Here is a 14,179-nt window from a genome sequence, read left to right as displayed (position 1 = left end):
CAAGGGCCGATGCTCTATCCACTGCGCCACCTAGCTGCCCCCTCAGGTTTATTTCCATATGGTACCATCTTTCTTAGAAATGTTTTAACAATGTTCTATCAAATTAAATGCCTTTGATTTACCTTCTTAGCAACTGATTTCTGACCTAGACAATACTCCTGGGAGCTGTTTATCACAAAATGAGATTTGGGGCAGATCCTAAGTAGCATCCTTGACCTTCTGGGCCTCCCACCTCTCTCTCCAGCCACACGTTGGCTCTACAGATGCACACTGATTTGCCTTTCTGTGAAATATAGTGCTCTCAATGATCTAAGCAAGCTCAATATTATTATAGTCCATAATGAGCTGAAGCATTTGCTGAGCTGTATTTATCCTCAACAATCATCCTTCTCATGTGTTGTGTTTTTAAGTGAATCCATTGAGTTATTTCACTTATGCATCAGAGAACATTTCCCATAAATTTCATAGAAGGATTACTCATGAATCTCAGAGTAGTATCAAATAATTGTTATGAAATTTAAGACTTTTCTTTCTTTTCTTGTGTCTGGGGGGACAGGTAATTACTCCTGTGACTTCCAAGACCAGCCATCCTCACAAAACCCAGGAGCAAGAAAAAGAAGATAGGAAAGAAAAGGTGATTGTTCACTTTGTGTCTTAATGAAATGCCATTATTTTTTTCTTTCCTACCCTTACTATTTTTTTTTTTTGATGAGGCAATTGGGGTTAGGTGACTTGCCCAGGGTCACACAGCTAGTAAGTATTAAGTGTCTGAGGCCGGATTTGAACTCAGGTACTACTGACTCCAGGGCCAGCGCTCTATCCACTGCGCCATCTAGCTGCCCTGAAAAACTTGTTTTTAATAAAAACTGCTAATATAAGTGTATGAAGAAACAGATTTCAGTTGAAATTGATGGGATTTGGAACATAAAATGAACTGTGACATGACGTAAAGACTCAAATTTCCTTGACAACTTTATAGACTGCCCCCTACCCTTACTCTTGATCTTCTGAAACGGGATGGATAGTAACTATGTATGGAGTAACTATTCTCTGTCCAGTACCATAGTAGGTCTCAGAAGACAGAGATATCAGCCCTGCCACACTCATACTAATGGTTATTGTACCTGGAGACAAAACAAGATTCATTTGAGAGGGGGTGGGGCAGGGAATGACCCTTATTGTTGACCTGTTCTGTGGGGAAAGAAGTAAAGAGCCTGGGGTCTTTATACTAAGTTTGCACTGGGAGTGACCAGTGTAAAGCTCTTAGGGGAAGAAGTGAGCCACATGACAACTATCCATGTTGAGTCATTATTCTTTTGATCTGCTTTTCATGGGTTGTCTCCCCCATGTGAATGTAAGGTCAAGGAACAAACTTACTCACTGGTGTTTGTATCTCCATCTCGGTGTAAGTGTAGAAAGCATTCTTGCTCCAAATTTATTTGTCTGTCTACGCTCTCTCTCCTCTGGAGTCATCTGGGTCCAGTGGCAAGATATATATCAGGATAACTGGAAATGGCCCTGGATGTTTAAGATAATTGGAGTCAAGTGACTTGCCCAGGGTCACACAGCTAGTAAGCATCTGAGATGAGATTTGAACTCGGGTCCTCCCAACTTCAGGGCCAGTGCTCCCTCCACTGCTTAACAAAAGTAGAAAAAATTTAAGAAGAGGTGACAGGAATATTTCAAAGAACTATACAAGATTACTAGCTGTGTGACCCTGCGCAAGTCACTTAACCCTCATTACTCCTAAAAAAAAAAACTATACAAGAAAGATCTTAACATCACTGATAACAAGCTTCCATTTAAAGTGCACACAGACACCCACCCACCCACCCATAATGTATTCAAAGAATCATTCACCACTTGGTGGGCACCCTGTTAGTTTCCTGATCTTTGATTCTACAAGAGGTACTCTAAACATTTTTACACATATGGGTCTATTCCCTCTTTCTTTGATCTATTTTCAGTTTAGAAATGATATTTCTCACTCAAAGGGAAGGCACAACTTATTGACATTTTGGGTATGACATAATTTCTTTCTCTTATGGAGGTTCTGTGACTGACCAATCAGAAGAGAAGACACTAGGGGTTGTGGTTTTGCCAACTTAAGAGGCTGCTGGGGATGGAATGTTACAAATGGTCATGGCCTCGGGTGTGTCCATCCCTTCCGATAAGTAGGCATCTATTAGAGGCAAACTTGATATTTATTAGCTCTCTAAGATGACTAAGTGTAAAGCATCAATGCTATTAGGACTTTCTCACGCCCTCATCCCTCCAGTAATAACAATGGAAAAGTTGTGTCCTGGGAGTCCAGGTTTTTTCTTTTGTTATTAATTTTTCATAACTTTTGAATGACTTCCTGTAGAGTGTCCATTTGATCAGTGCATTTCTTAATCTCTGTGGAACCAGCTGTATTTCATGGCTTGGCAGGGTCAACGGTCTAATGCCTCTCCAAGCTCATAAAAAAAGTAGCTCTTCCTAGTTAGTGCTCTAAGTTGGAAAGTTGGATGAATGTACTGGCGCTTCAACAGAGAAGATGCATTGCCAGTCTCAGGAGTATTGGATGGACTCAGCTTTGGGGGGAAGAGAGTCTTCAGAGGAAGATGCTGGAAGGAGGAGATGGCTGGTCTGAATATTCCCCAGTGACCCTTGCAGTAATTCTAAGTGTGTCTTAAAAATGTCACTCAAGAGTAATAGCCCCCTTTTTTAATAGACTTTGAAAGCAAAGGTGTTTCCACTTAGAGGAAACTTCAGTGTGATTAATTACCTGTTAATCAAAAATCAGAACTTTTCAGCTATTGGCATTCTCATGGTCTTCATGTGCATGTGTATGTTGGGGGGGGGGGGTCCTGAAGAACAGATTTTTCCAGGTATGTTGACTGAGGCTTAGGTAGCTTAAATGAGTTGGTCGAGGTCACCCAGGTATTAAGGTGTCAGAGGTACAATTTGAACCCAGACCTGTTGATTCAAGAGCCAATGAACCTTTACTGTACGACACTGCTTCATTTATTCTGTGATCCTGGCCTTGCAAAATAATTTTTAAGAATTTGTTTGGATACAAATAAGACATTGTCCCTCATCTTGCAGAACTTGTGAGGAGAGTGTAGGGAGTGTGGTGAATACAGTGCTGACCCTGGAGCTGAGAGTTCCTCTTTCTTTTTTTCAGGGGTGGGGGAGGGGCAATGAGGGTTAAGTGACTTGCCCAAGGTCACACAGCTAGTAAGTGTCAATTGTCTGAGGCGGGATTTGAACTCGGGTCCTCCTGTATCCAGGGCTAGCGCTTTATCCACAGCTGCCCCAAGAGCCCCTCTTTCTACCAGTCTCTCCCACAGCCACATTCTGGCCGACCTTCTCCTGCTCCCAAACACAGACTTTGTTCTCTGGAATTCTAGGCTTTTATGGCTAAGCTTTCACCATCCCCTGCCCATGATTCACCCAATGTACCACCTCCCCCCAGTCTGAAAACCTTGCCCCTTTGCAAGTGTTCTCTCCCTTCCATGTTTCATGTTCTACCTCCAGTTTCTCTCTCTCTTTCTCCTCTTCCTTTCTCTCTCTCTCTCTTTGCAGGGCAATGAGGGTTAAGTGACTTGCTCAGGATCACACAGTTAGCCTGAGGCCAAATTTGAACTCAGGTCCTCCTAAATCCAGGGCCAGTGCTTTATCCACTATGCCACCTTCCTCGCCCCCCCCCCCCCGCCCTTCCCTGTTTCTCTTTATATATCATTTCCTTCTATTAGAATGTAGGCTCCTTGAGGGCAGGTAAGGTCTTGCTTTTCATTCTCAATTCTTAGCACAGTTCCTGGCATAGAAAGAATTTAACAAATAGTTTGTCATTCCCTTTCTTCCTTTTTCCCTTTTCTCTCTTTTCTCCTGTCCTTCTTATCCTCTTCCCATTTCTTCCTGCAAACCACAATCTTTCTTGACCCCAGTTTACTAATTAAGTGGTTGGACTGCATGGTGTCTGAAGTTGTTTCTAGCTCCTGCGACAGCTCTTCTCTTCCATCCTTCCTCCTTCCTCTTTCTCTTCTTTCTTCTTCGACATCTTGCCTCTCTCCCTCCTTCTGTCCTTCTCTCTCTTTCTCCTTCTTTCTCTTCATTGTGTTCATCTATCTTTCCTTCATCTTTCTTCCTCTCATTCACCTTCATTTCTTTCTCTCTTGTTTTGTGTGATCTTCCCCACCATGCATCCCTCCTTCCTTTTTTGCAGGCTCTCATTCCATCATTGAGAACCATGGCTATGTTGTTGGTCTTCTTTGTTAGCTTCCTGAGAAAAATGGGTCTCTCTACTAAGCTGCTGGTGGTCATTCAAACATCTTTACATTGCACCTACTCATCATGCCCCTAATCCAAGTGAAAACGGGGCAGACACTCTGAGAATCCAGTGCTGCACAAGTGGATTCTCCTTTGGGATTTCTGCAGAGATCAAGGCTTAAATTCTCTTCTGTGAGGACACTGGGAGCAGTGAGGCTACTACATTATGCACGATTCCTGACTGCTTGTCATTTGGACCAAGGACCCAGGGCTCCATTAGCGAGATTCAGTCTTATACAGGGCTCTGCAATTTGTAGTCCCTATTCCAGTCAGCATACCAGTATTCTGATAGCCTACTGTTTCTGCACATCGATGCAAGTCATGTATTCCAAGGTAAACACATCTGACTGTAGCCTGATGAATCTGAATGTTTCAATTGAATTCATCAAATGTAACAAGGCAGCACAATGTCATGGAGAGATGGCATACCTATAATAGTGCCTGAGGCATAGTAAGCAATTAATATGTGCTTTATCATCCATTCATTCATTCATAGTATTCCAGGCAACTCTTTCCAAGGCTGTGAAGTATAGAAGAGATCAGACAACTGTTAGAAGGAACTTTCTATAGTAAATAATAATAAGAGGAGGTGGAGGAGGAAGAAGAAGAAGGAAGAAGAGGAGGAAGAGGGAGAAGAAGAAGAAGAAGAAGGAGAAGGAGAAGGAGAAGGAGAAGGAGAAGGAGAAGGAGAAGGAGAAGGAGAAGAAGAAGAAGAAGAAGAAGAAGAAGAAGAAGAAGAAAGAAAAGGAGATAGAGGAAGAAGGAGAAGAAGAAGAAGTTTAGAGCTTTCCTCTCCTGCCAAAAATATAATCCCAAGTCATCCAAAAAAAAAGCCCTCATTGCTTCTCACGTGGACTATTGCAATTGCCTTCAGAATGATGGTGCTGCCTTCCTACTCTCCCAGACATCCCGTGGCTATTTCTAAAGCCGTAACTGATCATTTCATTCTCTTGCTGAGGATGGTTTCTCACTAGCTCCCTATTGCCTTTCCCAATCTGGCTTCATGCCGTCTTTCCAGGGTTAAACTTTCCTCCCCCTCCGCACCCCATAGACTTCAATTTTTCCACTGGAGGTAAGGAGGAGAATTCTGTTGTGAGTCCTTCAGACTTGTGCTTGATGATTGTGTTAAGCAGATTTCCTAAATCTTTCGGAGGAGTTTATCTTTAAAATTTTGTTGTACAAACTGTTTTGTTTCTGTGCTCATTACTTTGCATCTATTCATTCCTTGGAATTAGGTGTTCTTCCTTCCCACCTCCGCCTCTTGTGATCTCTTGGGCCCTTTAAGGCTCAGCTCAGCATCCTTCCTCCAAAACTACTGCTGATTTATCTTGTGTGTATTTTGTCTTTACTTTTCTGGGTGCACATGTTCCTCGCCCCTTCCCCTGTAGAAAGTGCGTTGCTTGGGGTGGGGTGGGCCTGCCTCACTTTGTTTTAGTGACCTATGTACCTAGTGTAATTCCCGACTCATGGTAGGCCCATAATAAATATTTATCGAGTGAATGTATCATTTCCATTTCATTTAATGGTTGCCTTCCAAATAACAGTTCTCTGCCACTGGAATGGCTTCCTTTCAGATTCGGTATCATCACAGACCAGTTATTCTCAGCTTACTAAAGTGCATCCTGCTATTAGCCACTTTGTTCTTTGAAACCTAATTGAATATAAAAAGGGAAATCCTGTATCTGAACAAACCATAACCCAGTTACTCAGAGATTTATAGTTTGCCCAAATCTCCCTGCTCTCAGTCTCTGCCTCATCCTCTCCTAGACACTTAACATGTTTTTTTTCTCTCGAAATCAAAAGAAATGTGTGTACGTGCATAAGGTAATTTTGCCATAAGTTTTGTTTTCTTTTCATTGAATTTATTTCAATCTTGAGTGTTTTATACACGATAAAATGGCTTTCCAGCAGAGCCAGGGCATGCGTGAGATGTTCAAAAATCCTCATACTAAGGGCAAATTCCTAACCTTGGTGATATTTGGAAGGATAAACAAAAGTCAAGCTATGGGTCAGTTCCATACCTGGAGTTCAGATGGCTTTAATTTCCAGTCTCTTTTGGGCTGTGGCAACCTTCAAAAAAGAAACTCTATTACTTTCATAAAGAAAAGGCTAATTTCTGGCAGCGATTTTGATTTATTTCATTTGAGATGCATTTTCAATATGTAAGTATCTTTGATTTGAATTTTGGTGGGTTTTTGGTTAATACCTGGTGTCATTTATTATTGTATTAAGTCTTAAAGTGGCATGTGGATCATTTCATTCCTCTTTGGGGAAGTAATAGGATCTTTAGGTTAAATCGTTGAGGCACAGGGTGGTCTCTAGTGGTTTTTAATTTCTGGTTCCAATCCTGACCCCAAGAAGTCACAGCATCTCCTTTCTTAACCAATACAGCCATAAGGGAATAGTTGACATTGACCAACCTGCTCACCAATCCCAAGATCAGGGAGATCGTGTTTTGGCATTTTGTTTTTACCAGCACTCTTAGTAATGTCTATTGTCGTCCGCCTTGTCATTTGCAATGAAGAATAGAGAGCCAACAATTAACTCTTCTTTCCTTCTTACAACCTGCAGAGAAGGGGAGGTGTCCCCCCTCCAATGAAACTGCCACCTCCTTACAGGGCTCCTCCAGAAGACACTGATGCCAACGACGAGGACAAGACTGAATTTACTGAGGGTGAGTAGTTTTCTGATTCTCCAGGAGGACCATGGCATTTCTGTCCTAATTTACAAGAGAACCTTTCGGTATTAATGAAGGATCATATGAATTTTTGACCATTTAATCAAAAGTAACTTTTATTGCCCAGAATCTCTTTAACATACTTTTCTTGAGCTACGAGAAGCATGTGTTTATTAGGAAACGTTCCCACGCTGTCTTTTACATATTCCCTCTCCCCAGATTCCTCATGTTGAACAGCAAATTCCAGAATGACAGTTTTCAACTGAAATTTCTTAAAGGCGGGGCATATGGCCCAGCTAGCTCCACCTTCTTTGAGTGCATGGGAAGCATTGTTGGTTTTGGTGGTTCAAACGAAGAGATAAACTAGCTATGATTTATACTTGGCTTGGGATGCATTGGCTGCTTTGTTTTACAGCAGCCAAAGTAGATGCAAGTGACTGAGTGCGTTTGATCTAGGCTAAAATAGAATTTGTTTTTATTTCAGATGACTAGGTGAGGGGAAAGAGGGCATACAGAAGTAGACGGTTACATCAGCCATAGAATAGCCAAAAATGATATACTGCTTTAAGTTTTACAGAGGGTTGTTTTGTTTTGTTTTGTTGGGGGGGGGGCAATGAGGGTTAAGTGACTTGCCCAGGGTCACCCAGCTAGTAAGTGTCAAGTGTCTGAGGCTGGATTTGAACTCAGGTCCTCCTGAATCCAGGGCTGGTGCTTTATCCATTGTACCACCTAGCTACCCCTTACAGAGGGTTTTTCAAAAAACATATCATTGGATAGTACAGCCTGTGTGAGGATATCTGGAGGAAACACAAATTCAAGGTAGCAACAAAAGGTATTGGAAACATTAGTTATAGAATAGTAAGTTGAAAAAGGATATCACGATCTTCTATACCAAGCCCCTCATTATACCAAGGAGGAAGATGCCATATTGCTGTGTTTAATGATGTCATAGGATTTAAAGCTGATTGTTTAGGCCTTGGGGCAGCTAGGTGGCACAGTGGATAAAGCACCGGCCCTGGATTCAGGAAGACCTAAGTTCAAATCCAGCCTGAGACACTTGACACTTACTTGCTGTGTGACCCTGGGCAAGTCACTTAACCCCAATTGCCTCACCAAAAAAAAAAAAAAAAGAAAGAAAAGAAAAAGAAAAAAGAAAGTTATGGTTAATGTTTTAGAAGCTGTGAAAGCCAATATTCTTTCTCTATCCTTTGCCATGCTCAATAGCTGGAGTTAAAAATCACAGGCTTGCTCCAGGGTGATCTCTTAACATTTTAAAACAATAAAAATGTGTCGTCTGACAATATAATACACGAAATATTTATTAATCACTGTATGCTGACTTTCATAGTAGGTAATAGAGGAGCCGCTACCTTTAGGTAAGACACAAGCCCTTTCCTGGAGGAGTTTACAGCCTAGTGGGGATAAAACACCAACAAAGGTGACAGCACCATAGAATAAGAGGCAGAAGGGACTTCATTTCTTCCAGTTCTTTCATTATTCTGATGAGGTTGTGACTTGTCTTTATATCACAAAAGCCTAGGATGGTGCCTTTTGGAGTTTAATTAGTTAAATATTATTTTTGCTCCAATCAAGGGTATCATTAATATAGGCACCTCCACTGGGAGGAAATTCTCTTTACCAGTGCAAATTGGCAGCTCCAATATAGATGATGGTCTTACAGAGTAACCTAGAATATTGAAAGGTAAAGACTTGTTCCCAGTATGTCAGAAGAAGATGAATCCATGTCTTCCTGGCTTTTCAGTTAGTCTACCTTGTTTTCAATGCACTATTCCATGTTGCTTCTTAAATAGTAGGTGTGAATAAATGGTTGTCAGATTGGATTGGATTTTACAGTGTCCTAGAGTTTTACAATGTCCTAGGTTTTACAATGTCAGAAATGGGATTTGAACCCACATCTCCTAGCTTTAAATATAACACTTTATCCTTGCCACACCACTACCTCAATATGGTAATGAATGAAATAAACAGTCTTTCCGTGATGAGCTCATCAGAGAGGTGCCAACAAAGGGCTACATGATTCATAGAGAGAATATCATTACCGGGGCAGCTAGATGGCGCAGTGGTTAAAGTGCTGGCCCTGGATTCAGGAGGACCTGAGTTCAAATCCGGCCTCAGAAACTTAACACTTACTAGCTGTGTGACCCTGGGCAAGTCACTCAACCCCAATTGCCTCACCAAAAAAACCCAACAAAGAATGAATGTTGAGAGAATATCATTACCAAATGCATCAGTTCACACTGATGTTTCCATGTTTCTTTGTACTCATTGCTCACATCATTTCTTACAATAACTAATATTTCATTACATTTATGTACCACAGTTTGTTTAGCCCTTCTTCAAATTAATTTGTTTTGAATTTTTAGCACAAAAAGTGCTGTTAGGAATATTTTGGAGTATATGAGGACTTTTTTTCTTATCTATCTCTTCCTTGGGATATAATCCCAGTAATGGAGTGTCTAGTTAAAAGGGCATGAACATTCTTCTCATTTTATTTGAATTATTCCAGATTGCTTTCTGAAAGTTGTACCATTTCATAACTCCACCAACAATATATTGATGTGCCTATCTTCCTACAACCACTCCAACACTGACTTGCCATTTTTTTCTGATTTTTAGTGTGTTACATGAAACTTCCGGGTTATTGATGTTTCTCTTATTAGTGATTCAGAGTATTTTTATGTGGTTGTGAATAATTTGCAGTTCTTTTGAGACTTGTTTATTCATATCCTTTGATCATCTATGTATTGGGGAATGGGTACTCTGTGTGTGTGTGTGTGTGTGTGTGTGTGTGTGTGTGTGTGCGTGTGTGTGTGTGTGTGTGTGTGTGTAAGTAATTTAATTTAATTGTCTTCTGTCCTTAATGCTAAACCCTTATCAGAGAAATTTGATTCAAAGATTCCCATTTAACCACTTCCCTTTCTAGGTGCATTGACTTTGTCTAGGCAGAAGCTTTTTAGTTCCATGCAACCAAAGTCATCTACTGTATGTTATCTTTTGTAATTGCCTCCATCTCTTGTTTGGTTAAGAATCCATCTCCTACCCATGTTCCTTAGGATTCAGCAGTAAAGCAAATGCTAATGAATCTTCATTAATATCATTGCCACCAATGAAGCAGCATCATTTTCAATTGTTGGAACATTTGACATTGCCAAGGACAACTTTCTTTTCTGGGTCTTCAGTAACTGAAGTTGCAGCACCTATAGAGGCAGCATCTTTGGTGGTGTCCTTGACAGTAATTTTGACATCAGGTTAGTTTTGGGGGAAAGGGTTGCAAATTTTGTTTTGACCTGTTGAATTTGAAGTGCCAATGGGACTTCTAATTTGAGATAGGAAATATGCAGTTGTTCATGAAGAACTGGAGCCCAGGGTGGCACAGTGGGGTTGGAATCGGGAAGACCTGAATTCAAATCCTTCCTCAGACATTTACTGAAGTGACTGTGGACAAGTAATTTAAATCTCTTTTGGCCTCAGTTTCTTTGTCTGTAAAATGGGCATAGGGCATAATAGGCCCACACTTCCCAGGATTTTTGTGATAATACTTCTAATTTTAAAAATTAAACAAACTCTTTGGTTCTGTTGATATTCATGGGACAAACATGTGCAGACAGATAACAATTAAGTCCATGTGAGCTGATGAAACCACCAAGGAAACTATCCGTGGAGAAGTGTGGAGGACTTTAGACAGAGCCTAGGATCCCACAGTGTGGACATTAGGTGGCACAGTGGATAGAGCACTAGCCCTAGAATCAGGAAGCTTCATTTTCTTGAGTTCAAAGAGTCCTAGGAGATGGGAATTGGCATTAGTTTTTATAAGGAAAAAGGAGAAGATGGGAGTGAGTCATGAGAACAGATCTTATCGATGGAGAGGAGGAAGAACCCTTAGGTCACAGAGTATGACATTACTTCATTTAAGAGCTTTCTCTCACACCCACCCATGATCACCAAGAATCTCTGAGACAGAAATGACCTCTGAGGTTAGCTGTGGATCTAATCTTGAGTAGACATCCTCTCACCCACTTGCCTGATTAAGCTATCTGTCCTCTGGAGGAAGTCTTCCCAGGATGGGAAAGTCACTGCCTCCCACAACAACGTATTCCTCTCTTTGGGCAACTCCGGTTGTTGGGAACAATTGTTGTTTCTCCCCTACGGGACAAGCAGGATGAGTAAATCCTGTTTCATTTCTATGCCTTTGAAGTAATTGAAGTTGGCTTTTTGATCCCCAGCATGGCCCCATGGAAAGAGCCAGGTAGAAATCTCCACTCTGATGTTTATACCTGTGTAATGTTGGTCATGACTTCCTCTCTCCTATTCCTTATCCACAAAATGAGGGGTAGCTTCTGGGGTCCCTTTCAGCTGTAGTGCTAGGAATCTGTGGTCCTCAAAAGGGAATGGGGGTGGGGCAGTGGATAAAGCACCGGCCCTGGATTCAGAAGGACCTGAGTTCAAATCCGGCCTCAGACACTTGATGCTTACTAGCTGTGTGACCCTGGGCAAGTCACTTAACCCTCACTGCCCTGCCCCTCCCCCAGAAAAGAGAGAGAGAAAGAGAGAGAGAGAGAAGAGAATGAGAGGGAGAATGGGGGGAGCAGAACCAAGAAAAATCAGAAGCGACCGATTTTGGTGCTTCCCAAGGTAATAGCTTCAGATCTTCTATAATAAACTGACCTTTCCTTATGTTCACATTGGCTTTTCAACCCAAGAAAACCCTTATCAGTGTCTGCTAATTTTTAAATCACTAAGAACAATTTGAAATTCAGACTTCCTAAAAAGCCACTAGGAGTAGACTTATGGTAATAAGCCAATCTAGTAAACAAACATAAAAAAATGTAAGATCATGGAGAGGAAACAATGAAACCAGAAACCTGTCACTGGAACAAAGCCTGCATGTCAGAAACTCCCGTCCTCACCATATTATTATTAATTCAGTTGAATTCAGCAAACATTTATTAAGCGCTGTCCTCATGAAGATACAGTGGCAATTCTTTCCTTTGTGGAGTGGGAGTCCAGACTTGTGATTTCTTCCATTTTAGCAAGTCTCCATGTGGGAACTCATTCTACTGATGTGATAGAAGCTTCTTGGTGCACTGGGAGTTTTCCTGGCTTGCTTTGATAACAAAGCTGCATCTTTCAAAGGCAGGGCTCGACCCGACGGCTTCTCCAGTATGAGGGCAGCTTTCCCCTGTGACTCGCTGGGCTACAAAGGAACCGGGCATACAAAGAGAAAACTTTGGCCTGGCATAGCTTCTTTACATCTGAACATTGAAATAAAAATGGTAGAACAAGGTAATTTCAAGATGGAGAAAGGAATAACAACTCTCCTTAATTTGGAAAGGTCTCCCATAAGAGTCATGTCTCAAAGGGACCTTATTGTTCTATGAGATGGAGTTAAGGGAATAGCATTCTCAGCATGAGAGGCAGCTTGTAAAAAGGCCAAGGAGGTGGGAGATTGAATTATCTGTCCAGGAGAACAGGAAGTCTTCCCATTTGGCTAGAACACAGAATAAGGGAAAGAAAGTCATTTAAAACAATTCTGGGACTGTGAGCTCTAGCCTGCTTGTAAATGCCTGACAGGGTAATCTGCATTTTATTTTAAAGGGAAAGGGGACCCCCTGAAGTTTCATGAGGAAGGAGGGCGTGGCTTGATCAGATCTGTGTTCTAGGTGGATTAATTAGGCAGTTATATTAAGGATGAATTGAGGGGAGAGTTGAATGCCCAGGCCAAATGAGCTCTGATGAGGGCTTGACCAAGGAGGGAATCTAGAGATTCAGTCCAAATTCTATTTCTCTGTTCATTTAAAATCATTTTAGAAACCTTAGGTCATGGTGGAAAGAAGAGCAAACCGTGATGCCAGTTCTTTGCCCACTGGGCATCTACTCCAGGAGACTCTCAGACAGCTCTTCATTATACTCTGTATTGTGGAGAAAGCCCTGGCCCTTGGGGGGCCTGGGTCCTTATCCTGGTTCTTGGGCTACGTTGCTTTCTCAGTTGTGCATTTCAGTTAATCAGTCACCAAGCCTTTGTCCTTGAGGAGAGCTCTTTACAAAGCCCTCAACATACAGTAAAAGGGTCCCGTCATTACGGAGTTTACATTCCAGCCAGTGAGGGAGCCTGCAGGTAAATATATCCATAGAAGATACACAAGGACTAGATGGGAGGTCATCTCAGATGGGAAGTCACCAGGAGCTGGGGCAGGGAGACAGATACTGTCTGCTTCATGAAGGATTTCAGCTGTAACTTGGAAACCAGAGAAACTAGGAGCTAGGAGAGATGAGAGAGAGCATTCCAGGTATGGGGGATGGCCAGAGAATAAGGAGATTGTGTAATTCTCAAGAAAATGTAAGTAGAGGGCAGACCGGTGACACAGTGGATAGAGCACTGGCCCTGGAAATCAAGAGGTCTGAGTTCAAATCTGGCCTCAGACACTTACTAGCAGCGTGACCCTGGGCAAGTCACTTAACCCCAATTGTCCAACAAAAAAGAAGAAATATGAGATAAAGTAAAATAAAATACAAATCTGCCAGAAGAGCAGAATTGTAAATTGTGTGGAGGGGAGTAAAGTGTCAGTAAACTGGAGATGCAGGAAGGATCCAGGTTGGGAACACCAGCCAGAGAGTCTTCTATTTGGCCTCAGTCAGTCCTGACTTGCTTTATTAAATTCTATTTTCATCACGACTCTAAAACTGGAATGAACCTCAGGGGTCATCAAGTCAAACACCCTCATTTTATATATGAATAAGCTGAGACCCCAGGCCCCTGCCCAGCTCCACAGAGCTTGCAAGTTTTAATGCCAAGGTTTTATCCAAAGTGGTTCCAGCGCTTTTCCCGATTTATGGCTTCTCTAGTCATATGATCATGTCAGTCCTAGAAGCTTGCTAATTTTTTTTTTTTCACCAGAGGCAGAAAAACAAGACAGTAACTTAGCAGCCTTTCTAACACTTTTCTGTCCCATTTTATATGTGGAAATACTAAAGCTGGAAGAGAATCCCAATCCTACTCTATCGTCAAATAGACACCTGTTTTTGGAGCTCAGGGAATTGGACTTCTGACACATTGTAGTCCTTGAAAGAGAAATTCCTTGTTTGTAACCCTTGGGTTCCCAAGTGGATCTGTGGAATGTCAGAGCCCGCTAAGAAGGGTTTTCGGGGCCCTCTCCAAGTCCTTTGGATTAT

The 14,179-nt window shown here is 41.8% G+C and overlaps 1 protein-coding gene across 2 annotated transcripts in view; it reads left to right on the top strand.

Annotated features, from left to right (window-relative positions):
* The window catches only part of PATJ (PATJ crumbs cell polarity complex component), a 320,690-nt gene that overhangs the window by 153,158 nt on the left and 153,353 nt on the right, over positions 1-14,179 (top strand). For both annotated transcript variants that reach the window (XM_044002310.1, XM_044002309.1), the window contains 2 exons: positions 557-634; positions 6,883-6,985. In XM_044002310.1, the coding sequence (XP_043858245.1) occupies positions 557-634; positions 6,883-6,985 (181 nt within the window). The remainder of the gene's footprint in view (positions 1-556; positions 635-6,882; positions 6,986-14,179) is intronic.

Source organism: Dromiciops gliroides, chromosome 4, assembly GCF_019393635.1.
Source record: "Dromiciops gliroides isolate mDroGli1 chromosome 4, mDroGli1.pri, whole genome shotgun sequence".
Taxonomy (NCBI): Eukaryota; Metazoa; Chordata; class Mammalia; order Microbiotheria; family Microbiotheriidae; genus Dromiciops; species Dromiciops gliroides.
Note: the sequence above shows the minus strand (reverse complement) of the source record. Positions and strands in the feature narration are given on the sequence as shown.